This window comes from Entelurus aequoreus, linkage group LG13, assembly GCF_033978785.1.
Source record: "Entelurus aequoreus isolate RoL-2023_Sb linkage group LG13, RoL_Eaeq_v1.1, whole genome shotgun sequence".
Taxonomy (NCBI): domain Eukaryota; kingdom Metazoa; phylum Chordata; class Actinopteri; order Syngnathiformes; family Syngnathidae; genus Entelurus; species Entelurus aequoreus.
In genome coordinates this window covers 20,612,427-20,637,473 of record NC_084743.1, presented here as the reverse complement: position 1 = coordinate 20,637,473, position 25,047 = coordinate 20,612,427, and the positions used below count along the sequence as shown (strand labels likewise).

General features: G+C 38.2%; 1 protein-coding gene across 1 annotated transcript in view; it reads right to left on the bottom strand.

Annotated features, from left to right (window-relative positions):
• Positions 1-20,768, bottom strand: part of LOC133663241 (insulin-like growth factor-binding protein 5) — a 45,225-nt gene extending 24,457 nt beyond the window's left edge. Inside the window, exon 1 of the mRNA XM_062067563.1 lies at positions 20,093-20,768. Within this exon, the coding sequence (XP_061923547.1) occupies positions 20,093-20,426 (334 nt within the window). The 5' untranslated portion in view covers positions 20,427-20,768. The remainder of the gene's footprint in view (positions 1-20,092) is intronic.
• Positions 20,769-25,047: the final 4,279 nt, after the last annotated feature.

Sequence of the window (25,047 nt, the reverse complement as noted above, 5' to 3'; positions counted from 1 at the left end):
TTATTGAGTCTGTTCAGCTAGTGGGTCCATGACGATGACTTCTGTTTTGTTTGATCAGCCATTTTACTGCCGTGTGACAGGCACCGTTTGACACAATTAAGGTATGTAATTAGAATATTTTGTACCAGTATATATCTGCGGCTTATGGTCCAGTGCGGCTAATATAGGAAAACTTTATATTTCTTAAAAAATGTGGTGGGTTGTTAGAATAATTATGTGTATTTATTATCACGCCTGCTGACTGCCAAGGCCGAACACCGCCGTGACGCAGACAGAGCAGAGACAGAGCGATATCATCAGCGTCATCACATTTGCATTTTTGTATAATCATTAGGGCTGCAACAACTAATCGATTAAATCGATTAAAATCGATTATAAAAATAGTTGCCGATTAATTTAGTCATCGATTCGTTGGATCTATGCTATGCGCATGCGCAGAGTTTTTTTATTTATTTATTTTATTTTTTTAAAATTATTTTTATTTTTTTATTTTTTTAATAAACCTTTATTTATAAACTGCAACATTTACAAACAGCTGAGAAACAATAATCACAATAAGTATGGTGCCAGTATGCTGTTTTTTTTTTCAATAAAATACTGGATAGGATAGAAATTTAGATTGTCTCTTTCATCCGATTATTAATCGATTAATCAAAGTAATAATAGACAGATTAATCGATTATCAAATTAATCGTTAGTTGCAGCCCTAATAATCATGTATTGTGTCTAACTGGAGTTGTCGAGATTACCCCCTTCCCTCTGCGACAGCTTCAGTGGATGTAACAGGGACCTTCCAAATAAATAGAGGAAGCACGCGGGCTGGATTTTTAGAACGTAGTTTGGATCTGTATCTTGAATACAGCCCAAAACACGTGTCTCCTCAAATGAGCCTAATTGAACTCTGTCTCTGCATGATTCCTTGCTTCTTGTCTGATTAATAGATGTCATCAGTGTTTGAACCTGACATGGGTGCGGCATAAATATAGCCCGGGAATTACGATAGTAATAAAACTAATAATGGATTGGATTTATATTGTCGACATGTCCAGGGTGTAGCCCGCCTTCCGCCCGAATGCAGCTGAGATAGGCTCCAGCGACCCTGAAAGGGATAAGGGGTAGAAAATGGATGGGTGGATTTATATTGTGCTTTTTTACTAGTGACCTAAAGCGTTTGACTCCGAGAACCTATAGTTCATTGTAAGCTACGTTTGTAGCCACAGCTGCCCTGGGGTAGACTGACGAAAACGTGGCCGCCAATTTACGACCACCCCCCAAAAGGAAGGAAAGTGGGAGAACGGTCCAGAGACACAACAGCAATGACTCGGATGAATTCATACCAGTAACGCTCAAGTGTCTCGAGGGCCGTTCTACAATCTGAGCCACACCGCCCTTCTTTGGGTTCAAGGTTCAGAGACGCTAAAAAAAATGGCGCCTGATATTTATTTGTTTAAAAATGTACATCTGTACGTAAATATCCCACTTGTCCGCCGGAGACTGTTGTTTTTTACGGGATATACGGTGCCATGGGATACAATTTAGGTGGCCACATAACAATAGAGTCGCAGACCTTTCATTGGAATTCCCAGTTACGCCATGCTATGTCCGGCCTTTTGATAAAGTCAGTCTCAGATCAGCATCTAAAATTACATCTTTTCAAGATGCAACAGATCAGTCAACAGACTACTGTTTAATCTCCACAGGGGTGAGACAAGATAATTATAGGGATAAATGAGCCGGAGGGCCTGACGTTAGAAAACCATCCTTAGACTGCCTAGTTAATATTTGAAGCTAGGGGCCCGGTAGCTCTGCAGTCTCTAGGGTGGTGGATAAGGTGTCAACAAACCAGGACCTCATTGTGTACAAAATGAAGGTCTTGATGACCAAAGAAACAGTGAGCGAGAAAGGAATGTGGTGACTTTTATTCGCATCACTGTTATGGAAAAAGAGCGTGACGTAACATTTTAATTACGTCGAAGGGGTTTTGTTCCAAACACAAAACATGCCGTGCACAAAGCCTGGCACACGTCTTAGCAGAGACTAAATTAGAAAACAATTACAACAAACTCCGTATCCAATAGAACTTGCATTATTATTGTTATTAAAAAGACATAAGGAAATAGTTTGAATCCGTTTAGCCTCTTATCTTGAATTCCTGTTCGCAGGAAATACCGTCATATCGCATTGTTCATGCAGAAACGTTGCTATTTATGCCACACGTTCAGAAAACCAGGAAACAAGAACAATCCGATGACTATGAATTGCTGAGCACAATCCCTGTGAGGATGTATTCCAAGAAAGAATACGACTTCACGGAACGAACCTTTTGACCTTTTTACAGCTGCAAATAAAAGTCGCATGTATCCATGTCTACAGGATATTATCCGAGGAATGCGGAGCGCTCCTCTGCTGAATGTTCCAAATTTTGGTCTGAGGTCTCATGCCACATCTAAGTTTGGGTTTTTAATGAGCGACATTGACGGACAAAACCTCTTTTTGGTTAGCTGTCACCGCGATACAATTACTGGGTACAACAAAGCAACGTGATATCACGAGGTAGCGCATAAACAGCATCCCGCATTTCCAAGGATTCCACGCTTGACACATGAATTTTTGATAGGCACGTTTAGCATTTCTTGTCGAATTGGCTCCCCCTTGTGATGTCTAGAAATAAAATAAAATATCCTTACGTAACTTGTGTATGTTAAGATTGGGATAGTAATGTACACTGTTGTTTGCTAATAGACAATAGGCACAAATTCATGGCCATAAATAGCGACTCTGCTATTGGGTGTCGACTTTAATTTATTATACGCACGGTGTAACTTATTTACCTAGTAGGGAAGTAAGGAAATTAGTAAATCAGGGTTCCCCAAACTTTTTGACTCGGGGGCCCACACTGGGTTAAGGGAATTTGGCCTGGGGCCGGGCTCTCTCTCTAGATCTATTTATGTATATATATATATATATATATATATATATATATATATATATATATATATATATATATAAATATATATATATATATATATATATATATATATATATATATATGTATATATATATATATATATATATATATATATATATATATATATATATATTAAGGCTGCAACTAACGATTATTTTGATAATCGATTAATCTGTTGATTATTACTTCGATTAATCGATTAATAATCGGATACAAGAGACAAACTACATTTCTATCCTTTCCAGTATTTTATTGAAAAAGAACAGCATACTGGTACCGTACTTATTTTGATTATTGTTTCTCAGCTGTTTGTAAATGTTGCAGTTTATAAATAAAGGTTTATAAAAAAAATAAAAATTTAAATCCAATGAATCGATGACTAAAATAATCGGCAACTATTTTTATAAACGATTTTAATCGATTTAATCGAATAGTTGTTGCAGCCCTAATATATATATATATATATATATATATATATATATATATATATATATATATATGTATATGTATATATATATATATATATATATATATATATATATATATATATATATATATATATATATATATATATATATATATATATATATATGTATAAATACGTGTGTATATATATATATATATATATATATATACATGTGTATATACGTGTGTATATATATGTATATTTGTATGTACGTGTGTATATATACTGTATATATATATATATATATATATATATATATATATATATATATATATATATATATATATATATATATATATATATATACATGTATATTTATATGTATGTATATGTGTATATATGTTATTTATTTTGAAATATTTCTATTAAACCCTTAAAATAAATTGCCATATTCGCAATCGGACAAATATTGTATGCCATATACTGTACCTCGAGTGCCCCATTTTTGGGGGATAAGAGCTGTCTCTCGACTTAATCGTTGCTTGAGTTTGCAGGCAGAAATTCCGGTCACAAGACTCCCCACTGCGAGTTAAGAGTAGGGATTTCCGACTAAAACATCCGCCGGAGTCTCGCTTGCTAGCATTAGCTGATGGCTAGCTATCAGATGGCTAGTTAGAAAGCCAAATCTTTGTTTTTCCCAACCATGGGTTCGAAGGAAGTGAGTGTAAAAAAAAGTAAATATGATGAAAGAAATCCTCGAAAAGCATGAGGCTTTATCCTACTTGGCGAAACCCATGCATAAAATAATGTCTAGACGGCTGACATTTATCAATGGAAATATGGAGAAGCTGCTGATGGTGTGTTTGACAGGGAAACAGCCAAGTCTCCAAGGTAGATAATGGTGTAAATTATTATTACATCACGTGCTGTACTGTCGTCGTTTCCGATGCGATATTTGTTATCTACGAGTTTGTTTTTATTATTTAAAAGCATGTTAATAATAAAAATGTTTGGGTTGAATTCAAAATGCAGCTCAATGGGAAACGTTGATTTTTGTTTAGAATCATGTAAGTTGATACTTATAAACAGCCCTTTAAATGTAGATGTATACGTACTGCTGAACTACATATGCTATGTTCCCTTGGTGAAATACAATAAACACCGGATCGTTTAGCAAAGCCATGGTCTTCTTCTTTTGATGGTATCAACAATTTGACTGCGGGATTTTTGAACAGAACAAACACGGCTAAGAAGTCGCGCGTGTCCGCTCCAGCGGTGTAGTGTGTCCCCTTTGATGACAATGTAACTCAATATCAAAGTCAAGCTCTTATGTACAGTATCTTTTTTTTTTTTGCCATGACATTTTCCATGACTTTTCCCATGCACTTGATTTTTGAACCTGACGACCTCCCGGGCAAGTCTCGCATGCGAGAGGTAAACTAAGCTTTCACTGCACATTTTCGTGTTGCTCAAAGGGAGACGGACAGACACCCACGGCCCCTTATGGAGCTGTCCGGCAGCCACTACCGTAACTCTAAACCCGGGCCGAATCGTCAACGTAAGCACACACACAAGTATCTGTTTTTGTAGCGCCACATCACAACAGAAATAATGACCTATATTTGATTAAAAAAACTCAATTAATTTAGTTGAGTCTGAATATTATCATTATATTTACACATTTAAATTACATTAAATTTTAACTCTATTAATTACGTATTTTCCAGACTGTAGAGCTGGCACCCACTAAATTTTAGAAGAAAACAATATTTTTTCCATATATTAGCCGCACCGGACTATAAGCCACAGATATATACGTTGCGAAATTAGTTATTTACACAAAAATATCTCGTAAATGTTTATTTACATACCTTAATTGTATCCAAACAGTGTTTGAAACACGGCAGTAAAACGGCTGATCGAACAAAACAGAAGTCATCGTCACGGACCCCACTAGGTAAACAGACTCAATAAGTCCACGGTGACGTTTTGGTGAATCTACAAAACTGAAACAATATAAAAAAAATAATGCTATTGTGAGTTAACATTGAAAGTAGTAAATTTTAGAAATAAATGTACCATATTGTCCGCGCTTAGAGCCCAACACATTTTTAAAGAAAAAATATTTTTACATTTTTTACCCTCGCCGGACCATAAACAAAATAAACATAGTAGGGCTGCAACTAACAACTAATTTGATAATCGATTAATCTGTCGATTATTGCTTCAATTAATCGATTAATAATCGGATAAAAGAGACAAAGTGCATTTCTATCCTTTCCAGTATTTTATTGAAAGAAAACAGCATACTGGCACCATACTTATTTTGATTATTGTTTCTCAGCTGTTTGTAAATGTTGCAGTTTATAAATAAAGGTTTATAAAAAAAAAAAAAAAAAAAAAAAAAATAAGTAGCCTCTGCGCATGCGCATAGCATAGATCCGACGAATCCATGACTAAATTAATCGCCAACTATTTTTATAATCGATTTTAATCGATTAGTTGTTGCAGCCCTAATATATAGTAATATGAAAACATTTGTCAGTATTTATTTACACACTTCAATTGTTTCCAAACGGTATCTGTAACACGGCAGTAAAATGGCTGATCAAACAAAACAGAGGTCATTGTCATGGACTCACTACCTAGCTCGCAAATGAGCTAAAAAGCTAAACGGACGAAACTGGAACAATACAAAAAGAATGCTATCGTAACTTAAGAATACTAACACAGATGTTTGTAAACGTGTAATGCTAACGACGCTAGCTTTATTACTTTACGATAGCACGTACAAATATGCAAACTTCTACCAACATCACACATGGGACGGTTTAGTAAGCATTAATAGTTTTAGTTATTTTGTAAAAACTGACAAACATGGCTTGAAGTGATGAATGAAGATTCCATACGAGTAGAAAAGGCTATGGACGTCTAGAAGACAGAACGACACTTGTACTTCCGGTTTAAAGGTCTAAACAGAAGGGCACTGCAGCACCTGCAGTTAGCCAACTTGTCCAAAAGATGGTGCCATAGCACAAACAAAAACACACATTTTCAGTGTTTTTGCTTGTTTTTTTTCATTACTATTTGCATCATGGCAGTCAGCAGAGAAAAATCCATAACTTAGTCGCACCGTTTTATAAGCTCGTATGGATTCTTCATTCATCACTCTAAGCAACGTTTGTAAGTTTTACAACATAACTAAAACGGTTTATACTTACTAAATCGTCTCAAGTGTGACGTCTGTAGGGGTGTCTTCATGCATATTTGCACGTGGTACTGTAATGTAATGACGCTAGCATCGTTAGCATTAGCTAATATGCTAACACGTTTACGAGTGTCTGTTAGTAATCTTTTTGTATTGTTTCAGTTTCACAAATTCCTCGGTAAATTCACCAAGACGTCACCGTGGAGTTATTGCGTCTGTTTAGCTCAGGGGTCACCAACCTTTTTGAAACCAAGAGCTACTTCTGGGGTACTGATTAATGCGAAGGGCTACCAGTTTGATACACACTTAAATAAATTGCCAGAAATAGCAAATTTGCTCAATTTACCTTTAACTCTATGTTATTATTAATAATTAATTATATTCACACTTAATTGAACGGTTTAAAAGAGGAGAAAACACGAAAAAAATTACAATTACATTTTGAAACAGAGTTCATCTTCAATTTCGACTCTTTAAAATTCAACCGAAAAAAAGAAAAGAAAAACTAGCTAATTCGAATCTTTTTGAAAAAATTAAAAAAATAATTTATGGAACATCATTAGTAATTTTTCCTGATTAAGATTAATTTTAGAATTTTGATGACATGTTTTAAATAGGTTAAAATCCAATCTACACTTTGTTAGAATATATAACAAATTGGACCAAGCTATATTTCTAACAAAGACAAATCATTATTTCTTCTAGATTTTCCAGAACAAAATTTTTAAAAGAAATTCAAAAGACTTTGAAATAAGATTTACATTTGATTCTACAGATTTTCTAGATTTGCCAGAATAATTTTTTTGAATTTTAATCATAATAAGTTTGAAGAGATATTTCACAAATATTCTTCATCGAAAAAACAGAAGCTAAAATGAAGAATTAAATTCAAATGCATTTATTATTCTTTACAATAAACAAAATAAATTTACTTGAACATTGATTTACAGTGTCAGGAAAGAAGAGGAAGGAATTTAAAAGGTAAAAAGGTATATGTGTTTAAAAATCCTAAAATCATTTTTAAGGTTGTATTTTTTCTCTAAAATTGTTTTTCTGAAAGTTATAAAAAGGAAAGTAAAAAAATGAATGAATTTATTTAAACAAGTGAAGACCAAGTCTTTAAAATATTTTCTTGGATTTCCAAATTCTACTTGAGTTTTGTCTCTCTTAGAATTAAAAATGTCCGGCAAAGCGAGACCAGCTTGCTAGTAAATAAATACAATTTAAAAATAGAGGCAGCTAACTGGTAAGTGCTGCTATTTGAGCTATTTTTAGAACAGGCCAGCAGGCTACTCATCTGGTCCTTACGGGCTACCTGGTGCCCGCGGGCACCGTGTTGGTGACCCCTGGTTTAGCTGATTGGAGAGCTAGCAGGTAGCGGGTCCATGACGATGACTTCTGTTTTGTTTAATCAGCCGTTTTACTGCCGTGTTACAGACATCGTTTGGAAACAATTAAGGTATGTAAATAAAGATTTACAGAATATTTCCGTGTAACAAACTATTCACAACGTATATATCTGCGGCTTATTGTCTGGTGTGGCTAATATATAAAACAATGTATATAAATATATACATATATTTTTTTTATTTTTTTTTATTTTTACTTGTATATCCCGGTGTGCCCTATAGTCTGAAAAATACGGCATTTTATTGTTTGTTTTTTTGTGCCTGTCTGCCACTGTAAATTTGGAATACTGGCGTGTTTATTTGTGTTGATAGGTTAATTTTGCTTATTTGGTTTGAAACCGAAATAATCCCGCAAGAGGACATTTGGTTTCGCAATCAACTTGTTTTCTTCCTATTTATTTTTTTTTACCATGCGATGCTTCTTACGAAGCTCTGTTGGCGCCAGAAGTTAGCAGTCCCACCTCCACTGACAAAGACAAGGATTGTGCATGACTGAACGGATGGTTCACTCTGTTCATCGAATTATTATATCGAATACACGCGTTAAGGTGCTAGTAGCGATGCATGGAGTGAACCCTGTCTTGCACCCCGTTTTGGAAGCAAGAGACGAAGAAAACAAACGCACACAAGCATGACATTTTTTTCGATACGGGCCAAATTATCGATTTTGTTTATCGTTCTTTTAATTGACTTATCAGCCAGAGCCCAGTTTAGAGTATCAAAAATAAGCATTTTAGGTCAGTTTCTGGGTGCGCCTGTTATTGGTGGTTATTTTACCATTATTGGGGTTTTGGAACGCCTGCGAAAAGAAACCATGTTCATTGCTGAGGATGGCACTTCTTATGTAATAAGTGTTGATAAAATGCCAAAAAAACCCAAAGCAAAACACAGCCACAGTTCGTTCCTTTGATGTTTGCCGAACCGAGCTCTTTTTATGAAGCACACTGACGTGACACCTGCGTTTCTAATTCGGTTGTGACTTTAAAGCAGGGATAGTCTACCAAATGGTTTTGGGGGCCATATTTCCAAAAATACTCTCCCTTCACTGTTGTATATTCCGGAGACGCAGTGTCCTCTACAGTAGACATTTGATTATAGTCTATTTATGTTTTTAAGAGTCTGCTGCAAAAATGTGAGTCTCTCACAAGTTTTTTTTAACTGAACTCGCGGGCCACCAGTTCAATAGCCAAAATAATGAAAAAGAGAGGATCTAAAATGGAACCTTGAGGGACACCACTAGTATAACTAAACAAGTAGAACAAATAACTGCCAAGTGCATTTGAAGTAAACAAGTTACAGCAACACTTGACAGTGTTTCCCATAAACTGCCAAGATACCTGTGACGGCGGGGGCGTGGCTATGGGTGTGGCTATGGGCGTGGTCACCATGACACCATCGAGTAATTTGCATAATTTACTACAATGATATGATTTTCTCTAAAAAGGCTAAAAAAATTATACTTACTCATTAATAATAACAGTTTTGTTTTAAACGTCCATCCATCCATCCATTTTACAATATAATTACAACACTTTATGTACATATTTATATACAGATTTGAACAATAAGTTATTCACTGAAATATATTTATTAATTGTGGTTCTTACAAAAAATATATCTTATAAAATATAAAAGCTAAAATGTCTCTTAAAGCTCTGCCCCTTTAATTAGTGCATACTAAATAATTTAACTTTAGCTTACTACTACAACCATATTATTTACCAGCAACATAAAGTGAAACAGAGGCAGAGGTGTCCTGCCACAGTCAGTAACAAATAAACAGAAAACAGTAGTGCTCAAATACAAATAAGGAAACAAGAGAAGTATCCTACACTTCTCTTTTGTAAAGTAAATCTGAACAGCCTATATGGGCATCTACATCAACTATATGATTTGCCTGAGAAGCTGGACAGGACAAAAAAAAAAAAAAAAAAAAAATTATTTATTTTATTTGTGGCAAACGTAATTATTTCGTGGCGGGCCGCAACAAATAAATGAATGTGTGGGAAACACTGCTTGAGTAACTTAAATAACATTTAAAAATGTAACCACCAAAAAGGAGATGACTTAAGGGGCTGCCTTGAGGAATGCCTCGGTTATGTAAATCACAAGTTTGGACCCCAGAGTTCAAGGTTAAAATGTCAACGCAAGGATCTGCAACTGTGTTTACAGTAGTCCAACCAAGTTCCTCTATAAAACAGGAGCATGCAAATGTTTGTAAGAATCTGCTGCAAAAAATGTGAGTCTCTCACAAGTTTTTTTAACTGAACTTGCAGGCCACCGGTTGAATAGCCTAACATGAAAATGAGAGGACCTAAAATGGAACCTTGAGGAACGCCGCTAGTATAACTAAACAAGTTGAACAAATGACTGCTGAATGCATTTGAAGTAAACAAGCTCCAGCAACACTTGAGTAACCTAAATAACATTTAAAAATGTAACCGCCAAAAAGGAGAGGACTTAAAGGGGAGCCTTGAGGAACGCCTCAGTTATGTAAATCACAAGTTTGAACCCCAGAGTTCAAGGTTAAAATGTCCAACGCAAAGATCTGCAACTGTGTTTACAGTAGTCCAACCAAGTTCCTCTATACAACAGGAGCACGCAAGAGTTTTTAAGAATCTGCTGCAAAAAATGTGAGTCTCTCACAAGTTTTTTGAACTGAATTTGCAGGCCACCAGTTCAATAGCCTAACATGAAAATGAGAGGCCCTAAAATGGAACCTTGAGGAACGCCGCTAGTATAACTAAACATATTGAACAAATGACTGCTGAGTGCATTTGAAGTAAACAAGTTACAGCAACACTTGAGTAACCTAAATAACATTATAAAATGTAACCACCAAAAAGGAGAGGACTTAAAGGGCTGCCTTTAGGAATGCCTTGGTTATGTAAATCACAAGTTTGGACCCCAGAGTTCAAGGTTAAAATGTCAACGCAAGAACCTGCAAATGTGTTTACAGTAGTCCTACCAAGTTCCTCTATAAAACAGGAGCACGCAAATGTTTTTAAGAATCTGCTGCAAAAAATGTGAGTCTCTCACAAGTTTTTTGAACTGAACTTGCAGGCCACCAGTTGAATAGCCTAACATGAAAATGAGAGGACCTAAAATGGAACCTTGAGGAACGCCGCTAGTATAACTAAAGACGTTGAACAAACGACTACTGACTGCATTTAAAGTAAACAAGAAACACTTGAGTTAGATCAATAACGTTACAGAAACAATTTTACTGCCAAAAAGGAGAGGACTTAAAGGGCTGCCTTGAGGAACGCCTCCGTTATGTAAATCGCAAGTCCGGACCCCAGTGTTCTATGTTTGCTAGCAAGGTTAAAATGTCAATGCAAGGATCTGCAAATGTGTTTACAGCGGCCCAAGTTACGGAGCACGCTAATGTTTTTAGGGATTTGCTGCAAAAATTGTCTCCCAAGTTTCATACTGAACTGCTGAAATTACTGCTTTGAAAGTGTCATTTACCTTGAAAACACTGATCAAATAGTTGTTGATCGGTTGTTAAAACACGGCACACACTGGGTTTCTCTTGGAACCACTGCCTAATTATCTTTTATCTCTTGGCAAAGTGCAATCAGTTGGAACTGAAGATCCCTTCAGAAGCTTGAAGGATGAGGAGTCTGCTGCCATGAAGTCATAGCTGTTGGCAAGCTTTCCAGGGACTGTATCGCTCCAATCAGTCTAACTAGGTTTCAGCATGCCTTGTGATTTATAGTTAGGACAGCTCTTCAGGCTACAGTGCGACCAAACATTAATTAATGCTCTGCTAGTCGGCGAGGATTCATTACTTACAAATTTTGGACAGCAAAGCTTCTCCCGACCCCCCACCCCTCTCGGATCCCATTGTTTGGGGCCCACCATTTAGAAGGCTGCCGCTGTCATGGCCTCCTGAGTGTTGTGCACACTTGAGCTCCCCTTCCCCTGTGTTTACCTTGCTCAGCTTGTATCGCATACACACAGCTGCAACCCCACACCACAAGAAACTAGAGGCTTGCCTCGCCAGTTCCCATCCGTGGAGCTATTTAACAGAAGGCTTTTTTTGGGAGGAGGGAGAGGGGGGGGGGGGGGACAGAGAAGACCGGAGGCATTCTGCTGAATCACTGCCTTGCGACGGAGTGCCCACGCACTACGCGGACTGCCAGAAACCTGCAGGGATCTGTGAGCCAACAAAAAAGCCATGTTCCTTCTCTGTGTAGTGACTGCGTTCTATATGCATGTCACTGGAAATGAATAGCAGTTGGGGAACCGTGGTCTTCACAACTCCCTAGTTTGACAACTTTAGAGTTACGGACCGGAGGTTAATACGGTTTAAGGAGCTAAGGGAAAAACATGGAGCACTGTATGACACAGAAACTAAAGGCTCGTTGCATCTGGATCTTAAATGAGTCGAATTGCGGTGTGGAATCAGCAAAGCCTAGGATGAGCCTCGTGTCTACCAACTATTCCTCTTGACACGCCGCTAAATCTCTTGACTGACAGACCTGTTCCATCTCTCAGAAATGCCCTAACATGATTTAAACCCCCTGGCTTAACTTGCCTTTGTCTGACTCTCTGTTTCGTGGTGTTTCCCTGTCTGCCTTGCTCATGTACACAGATTTAGTGGTAATCGGACTCTATAATGCACAGCCTGCCTTTTAAAAACGCACTCAGACACGACTCAAAAGTGTGATGAAAAGCAGTCAGGGCCGTATAGCTTTTCTTCTTCGACTTTTAAATAGCTTTGGTGTCGTCACCTGTAGGCATGATATTTGAATCCTGAGTGCACTACCTTTCAAAGCACTCGTTTTAAGGTAGTCTCGGAGAGTAATCTTCCGCTTATTGGCATTTACCGACGTATAAAAACAAAGAAAAGCCACAAAATGAGTACTGTCTCACTGGTGCGTGTGGGTGACAAGCTCTCGACGGTAGTGTGCAGATTATATTGATACTGCCGATACCAGATCTTTATGCTCCAACATCGATACTTTTGAAACTTTAGTTACTATAGATAATGTATATCAATTACGGGAACACAGTGTAAAAGTAACTAAATCATTGAGATCTCGTCTAAATGAAACTCAATTGGAGCAAGAGTATGTGTCCTTTTGTTTTCGACTGTTAACAGATACTACATACAGAGTTGAATTTAAATAAGAACGCGTTCAGTGCAGAAAAATGCTATCAATTGTTTCGCACTGTGATTATATATTGATGAAGATGATTTCCTAAGAGCAGTGAAGTGAATTATATTTATATAGCTTTTTTTTTCTGGAGACTCAAAGTGCTTTACATAGTGAAACCCATTATCGGCATCTTTAAGCTACAGTTAAACCAGTGTGGCACCGGGAGCAGGTGGGTAAAGTGTCTTGCCCAAGGACACAACGGCAGTAACTAGAATGGCGGAAGCGGGAATCGAACGTGGAACCCTCATGTTGCTTTAGACTTGAAATACACAGACACATTACGTATTTTTACACAAAGTATCGGATCAGTATCGCCGATAACATTTTTGTCCGTATCGGATCAGAAAGAAAACCAGTTGTATCGTACATCACTTGTCGACGAACGGGACTGACAAAACATTTTTAAAACAACATACTTGTACTTATTTGGCTATTTTTAAGGTAATTAATTAACAAATAAATAAAAAAAACAACTTTATGTTTCGATGCGGGTGTTGTTGGTCCGAACAGGCGAAGTGCAGGTAAAAATGTATTTGTTGACGAAAACGAAAAAATAGCGCAGCAAGGAAGGGCACAGGAAACCCAAAGAATGCTTTACACAGTGTTTCCCATAAACTGACAAGATACCTGTGGCGGTGGGGACGTGGCTATGGGCGTGGTCGCCATGACATCATCGAGTAATTTGCATAATTTACTACAATGATATGATTTTCTCTAAAAAGGCTCAAAAAATGTATACTTATTAATTAATAATAACAGTTTTGTTTTATCCATCCATCCATTTTACAATATAATTACAACACTTTATGTACATATTTATATACAGATTTGAACAATAAGTTATTCACTGAAATATATTTATTAATTGTGGTTCTTACAAAAAATATATCTTATAAAATATAAAAGCTAAAATGTCTCTTAAAGCTCTGCCCCTTTAATTAGTGCATACTAAATAATTTAACTATAGCCTACTACTACAACCATATTATTTACCAGCAACATAAAGTGAAACAGAGGCAGAGGTGTCCTGCCACAGTCAGTAACAAATAAACAGAAAACAGTAGTGGTCAAATACAAATAAGGCAACAAGAGAAGTATCCTACACTTCTCTTTTGTAAAGTAAATCTCAACAGCCTATATGGGCATCTACATCAACTATATGATTTACCTGAGAAGCTGGACAGGACAAAGAAATAAAAATAAAAAAAAAAATAAAAAAAATAAAAAAATATATATATATTTGTGGCGGACGTAATTCTTTCGTGGCGGGCCGCCACAAATAAATGAATGTGTGGGAAACACTGCTTTACAGCATGGAAGTAAAACAAAATACCCAAAACTAATAACTGTCGTGCATGAGCGATCATGACCGGAGACCTCTGATACCATAGAAAATAGTGGATACGGTTCTGTCTCGTGTATAAACGCGCACTTTTTAACGTGATAATTTCCGGGCAAATATTTTTGCAGCCCCGACTTTGACAGGCCAGTGCCCCCGCCGAGGAGGCTCATCTCAGCGGGGACCATCCCATCCGCGAGTGAGGCGTCTAGCGGCTCACAGCAGATTAACACGCAGCGATATAAAGCGGTCCAGACGCAATCTACACAAAAGGCGGCATGATTTTTGCCATGCGCATTTAAACCGTATTGCATGAAGGTAATAAGCACCGAGGCGCTAAATTAAATCAGATGACACCTCATATAGGCTGCCATCTGTCAAACTTTTTTAGATCGGAGCACCATCTGGATAGAGGATCAAATATGGGCGGGGAGAGGGGGCGGGGGGGATAATCAATAGGGTTAATGCATTGATTAAACCAGTGTTTTTCAACCACTGTGCTGCTAGTGTGCCGTGAGATATTGTCTGGTGTGCCGTGGGAAATGATGCAACTTCACCTAATTGGTCCAAAAAATATTTTTATATATTTAATATTAATATTTGCAAATCAATAATTATAATCTGCATATAATGTGCCGTTGTCTAGTGTCAGTGCCGTATAGAGCTTGGCAGGGTAACGGTGTAGTACTCCAGTAGGTGGCAGCGGGTAGTTAATTGCTTTGTAGTAGTCGGAACAAGTCGAGGATAGTTTGCCGTGATCCCAATATGCAGAGCACAGCGGGTGCAGGTAAAAAGGTATGTGACGCTTAAAACAAAAATGAACAAATGGCAAGTCCCGCTAGGAAAAGGCACTGAAGCATAGGGATGGCTATGCGAAACGTAAGTAAAACTGAACCGGCTACAAAGTAAACAAAAACAGAATGCTGGACGACAGCAAAGACTTACAGTGTGTGTCCGTACATGACGATGTCTAAGACAAACAGACTCAAGAACAGTTTTTACCCGAAAGCCGTAACCACGGTGAACTCTCACAGGCACTGATTTTATAGTTTAACTCCTCTCTGTGTGCAATTTTTACTTTCCACCCACAGTCAGAATGCTTCTGCATATATGTATATAGTAGGGATGTCCGATAATGGCTTTTTGCCGATATCCGATATTCCGATATTGTCCAACTCTTTAATTACCGATACTGATATCAACCGATAACGATATCAATCGATACCGATATATACAGTCGTGGAATTAACACAATATTATGCCTAATTTGGACAACCAGGTATGGTGAAGATAAAGTCATTTTTTTAAAAATTTATAAAATAAAATAGAGCAAAAATTTAAAAAAAATTCTTGAATAAAAAAGAAAGTAAAACAATATAAAAACAGTTACATAGAAACTAGTAATTAATGAAAATGAGTAAAATTAACTGTTAAAGGTTAGTACTATTAGTGGACCAGCAGCACGCACAATTATGTGTGCTTACGGACTGTATCCCTTGCAGACTGTATTGATATATGTTGATATATAATGTAGGAACCAGAATATTAATAACAGAAAGAAACAACCCTTTTGTGTGAATGAGTGTGAATGAGTGTAAATGGGGGAGGGAGGTTTTTTGGGTTGGTGCACTAATTGTAAGTGTACTTGTGTTTTTTATGTTGACTTAATAAAAAAATAAAAAAAAAAATAATAATAATTTTAAAAAAAACGATACCGATAATAAAAAAAACGATACCGAAAATTTCCGATATTCAATTTTTAAGCATTTATCGGCCGATAATATCGAACATCTCTAATGCAGAGCACAGCGGGTGACAGCGTGTAGGTAAAAAGGTATGTGACGCTTAAAACAAAAATTAACAAATGGCAAATCCCGCTAGGAAAAGGCACTGAAGCACTGGGATGGCTATGCGAAATGTAAGTAATACTGAACCGGCTACAAAGTAAACAAAAACAGAATGCTGGACGACAGCAAAGACTTACAGTGCGTGTCCGTACATGACGATGTCTAAGACAAACAGACTCAAGAACAGTTTTTTTCCCGAAAGCCATAACCACAATGAACTCTCATAGGCACTGATTTTATAGTTTAACACCCCTCTGTGTGCATTGTTTACTTTCCACCCACAGTCTGAATGCGGTATAGCTCGGTTGGTAGAGCGGCCGTGCCAGCAACTTGAGGGTTCCAGGTTCAATCCCCGCTTCTGCCAACCTCGTCTCTGCCGTTGTGTCCTTGGGCAAGACACTTTACCCACCTGCTCCCAGTGCCACCCACACTGGTTTAAAAATGTAACTTAGATATTGGGTTTCACTAGGTAAAGCGCTTTGAGTCACTAGAGAAAAGCGCTATATAAATATAATTCACAATAGTTAAACAACACATTCAGAACATTCATTCTCAGGACTGGACTGTGCACCTTACCTCCTTTTGAACTATTTGTCTTCCCCTCCTATGTTTTGCATATCTGTAGACTGTCGCACTGATACTGGAGTTGCTTTTAATTTCAGACAAGCGGTAGAAAATGGATGGATGGATGGATGTACCTGTGTATAGTGACAATAAAAGGCATTCTATTCCATTCAATCTAACAATGTCCCCACAAAGAAGGATAGCGTGCACAACTGAAATAATCTCGATTGCCAATACACCTGCTCGGGTGGCCTTGTGGTTAGGGAGTCCGCCCTGAGATCGGTAGGTCGCGAGTTCAAACCCCGGCCGAGTCATACCAAAGACTATAAAAATGGGACCCAGTACCTCGCTGCTTGGCACTCTCTATCCTTCTTCAAAACTGCACTAAAAGAACACCTCCAGGCAACTTCAACCCTAAACTAACACCCTCCCTTCCTCATCATACCTCTTCGGATTGTAAATAATCAAATGTAAATAATCAAATATAGACACTTTTTCTTATACTTTCTGATCTCTCTCTCTGTGTCAGCTACTTGCTGTACATCTCCTACCAAGTCAGTCCTACACTGTTCCAATGTCCATTTCTCTGATGATGCAATTGTTGATGACTGAAGTGTTGATACCAACCAAACCTAACCCTCCCCCCTACATATCCCACACCCCGGATTGTACCGTATTTTTCGGACTATAAGTCGCAGTTTTTTTCATAGTTTGGCCGGGGGTGCGACTTATACTCAGGAGCGACTTATGTGTGAAATTATTGACACATTACCGTAAAATATCAAATAATATTATTTAGCTCATTCACGTAAGAGACTAGACGTATAAGATTTCATGGGATTTAGCGATTAGGAGTGACAGATTGTTTGGTAAACGTATAGCATGTGTATTATGTTATAGGGCTGCAACAACTAATCGTTTAAATCGATTAAAATCGATTATTAAAATAGTTGCCGATTAATTTAGTCATCAATTCGTTGGATCTATGCTATGCGCATGCGCAGACCTTTTTTATTTATTTATTTTTTAATTTTTTTTTTTTTTTAATTTTTTAATAAACCTTTATTTATAAACTGCAACATTTACAAACAGCTGAGAAACAATAATCAAAATAAGTATGCTGGGTTTTTTTCTCAATAAAATACTGGATAGGATAGAAATGTAGTTTGTCTCTCTTATCCGATTATTAATCGATTAATCGAAGCAATAATCGACAGATTAATCGATTATCAAATTAATCATTAGTTGCAGCCCTAATATGTTATATTTATTTGAATGACTCTTACCATAATATGTTACGTTAACATACCAGGCACGTTCTCAGTTGGTTATTTATGCCTCATATAACGTACACTTATTCAGCCTGTTGTTCACTGTTCTTTATTTATTTTAAACTGCCTTTCAAATGTCTATTCTTGGTGTTGGGTTTTATCAAATAAATTTGCCCCAAAAAATGCGACTTATACTCCAGTGCGACTTATATATGTTTTTTTTCCTTCTTTATTATGCATTTTCGGCGGTGCGACTTATAGTCCGGAGCGACTTATACTCCGAAAAATGCGGTAAATAATGTAAATAATTCAATGTATATACTCTGATGATTATCTTGTGTGATGACTGTATTATGATAACAGTTATATATCTGTATCATGAATCAATTCAAGTGGACCCCGACTTAAACAAGTTGAAAAACTTATTCGGGTGTTACCATTTAGTGGTCAATTGTACGGAATATGTACTGTACTGTGCAATCTACTAATAAAAGTTTCAATCAATCAATCAAGCATCAAGGGGTCGGAATTGGGGGTGAAATCACCCAAAAATGGGGTAAATAATGTGAATAATTCAATGTATATACTCTGATGATTATCTTGTGTGATGACTGTATTATGATAATAGTATATATCTGTATCATGAATCTCTCACTGGATCGGTTCGCAGCCGAGTGTGAAGCGACTGGGATGAGAATCAGCACCTTCAAGTCCGAGTCCATGGTTCTCGCCCGGAAAAGGGTGGAGTGCCATCTCCGGGTTGCGGAGGAGACCCTGCCCCTAGTGGAGGAGTTCAAGTACCTTGGAGTCTTGTTCACGAGTGAGGGAAGTGAGATTGACATGTGGATCGGTGCGGCGTCTTCAGTAATGCGGACGCTGTATCGATCCGTTGTGGTGAAGAAGGAGCTGAGCCGGAAGGCAAAGCTCTCAATTTACCGGTCGATCTACGTTCCCATCCTCACCTATGGTCATGAGCTTTGGGTTAAGACCGAAAGGACAAGATCACGGGTACAAGCGGCCGAAATGAGTTTCCTCCGCCGGGTGGCGGGGCTCTCCCCTAGATATAGGGTGAGAAGCTCTGCCATCCGGGGGGAGCTCAAAGTAAAGCCCCTGCTCCTCCACATCGAGAGGAGCCAGATGAGGTGGTTCGGGCATCTGGTCAGGATACCACCCGAACGCCTCCCTCGGGAGGTGTTTAGGGCACGTCCGACCGGTAGGAGGCCACGGGGAAGACCCAGGACACGTTGGGAAGACTATGTCTCCCGGCTGGCCTGGGAACGTCCCCCGGGAGGAGCTGGACGAAATGGCTGGGGAGAGGGAAGCCTGGGTTTCCCTGCTTAGGCTGCTGCCCCCGCGACCCGACCTCGGATAAGCGGAAGAAGATGGATGGATGGATGGAATCAATTTAAGTGGACCCCGACTTTAACAAGTTGAAAAACGTACCATTTAGTGGTCAATTGTACGGAATATGTACTGTACTGTGCAATCTACTAATAAAAGTTACGATCAATCAATCAAGCATCAAAGGGGTCGGAATTGGGGTCAAAATCCCCCCAAAATGATTCCCGGGCGCGGCCACCGCTACTGCTCACTGCTCCCCTCACCTCAGAAGGGGATGGGTCCAATAGTGTGTGTGACTATCATTGGTACCAGGTCAAAGGAAGACGTGCTATAGGAAAACAGGAAGAGCCCACCAAAATAACAGCGCAAGACAGGAACTAAAAGGAAAACAACAAACTAAAAAATAAAATAAAAAGACAACCTGGTGGAGTTTAATTTTTTGAACGTTTCTGCTGGTGGTCCGTATTTTTTCAATGACTCAAAAAAAAAAAAAAAAAAAAAAAAAAGGTTGGAAAAACACTGGGTTTTATATCGCGCCATTTATGTATGCTACCGGTATCGACCGTCTTACCTATCGGCGGGTGCGCCGGTTTGTAGCCCTTCTCGTTGGTGCACATCCCCCTGCCGTGGAGGAGGGCGTGCAGGGGCTTCTCCTCGCCGCTGCGGGGCAGGCAGCGGAGACCCTGCGCGCACGTCCCCGTGTAGACGCCGCACGCCTGGCCCTCGGACAGCGCGCACGTCAGGCAGCAGCCGCAGCCGGGCTCCTTGACCAGCTGGCAGCCGCCCGGGATCGGCGGACACATGGACATCGCCTTGTCGTCGCACGGCTCGCACGGCACGTACGAGCCCCAGCCGCCGGACGGCCCCGACAGGACCGTCAACAAGAGGCAAAGAGTCCCGAACATCTTCCGGGCGTTTTTAATTCTGTCTGCCCGAGGTGGTGGTGGTGGAGGTGGAGGTGGTGGTGGAGGAGGTGGAGGTGGGGGGGGAAAAGTGCTCTAATGAACACAATGCCTCAATCAGATAATCCGATTTTAAGAGTCTTTATCCAAGGGTGTTGCTATGTCATTTAAACGACAGGAGCAAAAAGCACATTAATGAAACGGAGGGGGGAAGAAAAAAAAAAAAAGGAAAAAAAAAAAAAAAGAGAGAGAGAAGTATCCCGTGCGTGCCGGCGCAAATAATAACCTTTGCGTGTAATTAGCACGACTTTCTCGGCTGAAGTTCCACAGCAGACTGATCAACTTGAGAGCTGCGCTGGCTTTTTAAAAACAGCCCAAACCCCGAACTATGAATACTTAACAGCAGTAAAGGGAGGCGCACTTGTTCCGCGGCTTGGCGACACGCCAACTTTTTTTTTTTTTTTTTTTTTTTTTTTTTTTTACAAACCCAGCAAGGATCGCTCCTTCACTAAAGTGAAGCACAGTAGAAATGAGGATCTACGAGTCTTTGTAGGGAGCCTGATCTTGAAGAACTGTTCCATTTTTTTTAAAGAGCCTTTGTTATATTCATTTTTTTTTATTTATTTTGGTAACACTTTAGTATGGGGAACACATATTAATGAGTTGCTTATTAACATGCAAATTGGTAACACATTGGCTCTTAATTAGTCATTATTAAGTACTTATTAATGCCTTATTCTCCATGGTCTTATTATACAAGCAGTAAGCTATTAACTAAGACTCTTCCCTCAATAACCTCAGAATTATTGCTTATTAGTAACCCTAGCCCTAACCCTTATATCCAAATAACTCTAAATTAAGTCTTTGTTACTTTAATAAGCAACTAATTATTAAGAATATGTTCCCCATACTAAAGTGTTACCTTTATTTATATTTTATTTTATTTTATAATCCCAACAAGGATCGCTCCTTAGAAATGAGGATCTAAGAGTCTTTGTAGGGAGCCTGATCTTGAAGAACCGTTCCTTTTTTTTTTAAAGAGCCTTTGTTAAATTCATTTTTTTTATTTATTTTGGTAACACTTTAGTATGGGGAACACATATTAATGAGTTGCTTATTAACATGCAAATTGGTAACATATTGGCTCTTAATTAGTCATTATTAAGGAATTATTAATGCCTTATTCTCCATGGTCTTATTATACAAGCAGTAAGCTATTAACTAAGAGTCTTCCCTCAATAACCTCAGAATTATTGCTTATTAGTAACCCTAGCCCTAACCCTTATATCCAAATAACTCCAAATTAAGTCTTTGTTACTTTAATAAGCAACTAATTAATTACGATTATGTTCCCCATACTAAAGTGTTACCTTTATTTATATTTTATTTTATTTTATAATCCCAACAAGGATTGCTCATTAGAAATGAGGATCTACGAGTCTTTGTAGGGAGCCTGATCTTGAAGAACCGTTCCTTTTTTTTTTTAAAGAGCCTTTGTTATATTCATTTTTTTAAATTTATTTTGGTAACACTTTAGTATGGGCAACACATATTAATGAGTTGCTTATTAACATGCAAATTGGTAAAATATTGGCTCTTAATTGGTCATTATTAAGTACTTATTAATGCCTTACCATATTTCCTTGAATAGCCGCCGGGGCGCTAATTAATTTAAAACCTCTTCTCACTCCTGCGTTTATCAAAAGCATGCGGGATTGGCAAGCACGCGCTAATTATTTTAAACCTCTTCTCACTCTGGCACTTACCTCATACTTGCCAACCTTGAGACCTCCAATATCGGGAGGTGGGGGGTAGGGGGTGGGGGGGCTTGGTCGGGGGTGGTCGGGGGCGTGGTTATTTACAGCTAGAATTCACCAACTCGAGTATTTCATTCATATATATATATATATATATATATATATATATATATATATATATATATATATATATATATATATATATATATATATATATATATATATATGTATGAAATACTTGACTTTCAGTGAATTCTATATGTATATATATATATATATATATATATATATATATATATATATATATATATATATATATATATATATATATATATATATATATATTATATTTATTTTATTTACATAGAAAAAAAAAATACTTGAATTTCAGTGTTCTGTTGGCTATCCATTAGATGGCAGTATTGTCCTGTTTAACTTCTCCGTTCAGTGGGCAGGCAAGCAGTTTATATTGTGGGAAAGCAAACGTGAGAACAGGCTGTCCCCACTCAGTCTCAGGTCCGCATTGAGCTGGAGGGGGCGTGGCCTCCAGCTCCGGCTGAATACCGGGAGTTTGTCGGGAGAAAATCTCTGCCGGGAGGTTATCGGGAGAGGCGCTGAATACCGGGATTCTTCCGCTAAAAACGGGAGAGTTGGCAAGTATGGCTTACCTTATCATGAAAATCACATTTAATAAAAAAAACTTTATTATGGTCTTACCTTTAGTTATAAATGAGTCCATGTGCAGCTCCTATAGAAGTCTTCCTTATCTTTCTTCAGTTTTAAAAATCTCTCTGTCTCGATGGAGATCTTCCTTTTAAGTATTACCTCCTGCTTCGATTGAAAGTCCAGTTTAGAAAACTGTTTTATTTTAGATATGTAATCCTCCATGTTAAAAGTGCAAGTAAACAATGGCTGCTCAATCTTGCTGCGTGTTTTCTTCTTCTGCAGCACCGGTCTTCTGCAGTACCAGCAGTCGCAAGAAGGATCACTAGCGCCCTCTACCACCAGGAGGCGGAAGTCATTTAATGACTCATATTTGACCCGGCGGAAGTGCCAAGCATGCGCTAATTATTTTGCGAAACTAGTTTGACCCGGCTGTAATTCTAGGCAGGCGAATACTTTATTCCCGGCGGCAATTCAAGGAAATACGGTATTCTCCATGGTCTTATTATACAAGCAGTAAGCCATTAACTAAGAGTCTTTCCTCAATAACCTCATAATTATTGCTTATTAGAAACCCTAACCCTAACCCTTATATCCAAATAACTCTAAATTAAGTCTTTGTTACTTTAATAAGCAACTAATTAATGATGAATATGTTCCCCATACTAAAGTGTTACCTTTATTTATATTTTATTTTATTGTATAATCCCAACAAGGATCACTCCTTCACTATAGTAAGGGAAATACTGCACAGTAGAAATGAGGATCTAAGAGTCTTTGTAGGGAGCCTGTTCTTGAAGAACCGTTCCTTTTTTTTTTAAAGAGCCTTTGTTATATTCATTTTTTTTTTAAATTTTGGTAACACTTTAGTATGGGGAACATATTCACCTTTAATTAGTTGCTTATTAACATGCAAATTGGTAACATATTGCCTCTTAATTAGTCATTATTAAGTACTTATTCTCCATGGTCTTATTATACAACCAGTCAATCAATCAATGGTAAATGGTGAATGAGTTAAACAAACCCTGTTTCCATATGAGTTGGGAAATTGTGTTAGATGTAAATATAAACGGAATACAATGATTTGCAAATCCTTTTCAACACATATTCAGTTGAATATGCTACAAAGACAACATATTTGATGTTCAAACTGATAAACATTTTTTTTTTTTTGCAAATAATCATTAACTTTAGAATTTGATGCCAGCAACACGTGACAAAGAAGTTGGGAAAAGTGGCAATAAATACTGATAAAGTTGAGGAATGCTCATCAAACACTTATTTGGAACATCCCACAGGTGAACAGGCAAATTGGGAACAGGTGGGTGCCATGATTGGGTATTAAAGTAGATTCCAGGAAATGCTCAGTCTTTCACAAACAAGGATGGGGCGAGGGTCACCACTTTGTCAACAAATGCGTGAGCAAATTGTTGAAGAGCTTAAGAAAACCTTTCTCAACCAGCTATTGCAAGGAATTTAGGGATTTCACCATCTACGGTCCGTAATATCATCAAAGGGTTCAGAGAATCTGGAGAAATCACTGCACGTAAGCGGCTAAGCCCGTGACTTTTCGATCCCACAGGCTGTACTGCATCAACAAGCGACATCAGTGTGTAAAGGATATCACCACATGGGCTCAGGAACACTTCAGAAACCCACTGTCAGTAACTACAGTTGGTCGCTACATCTGTAAGTGCAAGTTAAAACTCTCCTATGCAAGGCGGAAACCGTTTATCAACAACACCCAGAAACGCCGTCGGCTTCGCTGGGCCTGAGCTCATCTAAGATGGACTGATACAAAGTGGAAAAGTGTTCTGTGGTCTGACGAGTCCACATTTCAAATTGTTTTTGGAAACTGTGGACGTCGTGTCCTCCGGACCAAAGATGAAAATCTTTAGCAAGGGTGACGTGTCTTGCTCAAGGACACAACGGAAGTGACAAAGTTGGTAGAAGCTGGGGATTGAACCAGGAACCCTCAGATTACTGGCACGGCCACTCTCCCAATGGCGCCACGCCGTCCCCCAATCAATGTTTACTTATACATAGCCCTAAATCACAAGTGTCTCAAAGGGCTGCACAAGCCACAACGACACCCTCGGCTCAGATCCCACATCAGGGCAAGGAAAAACTCAACCCAATGGGACAATGAGAAACCTTGGAGTGGGCCGCAGATGTGGGGACCCCCCCTCGGGCGACCGGTG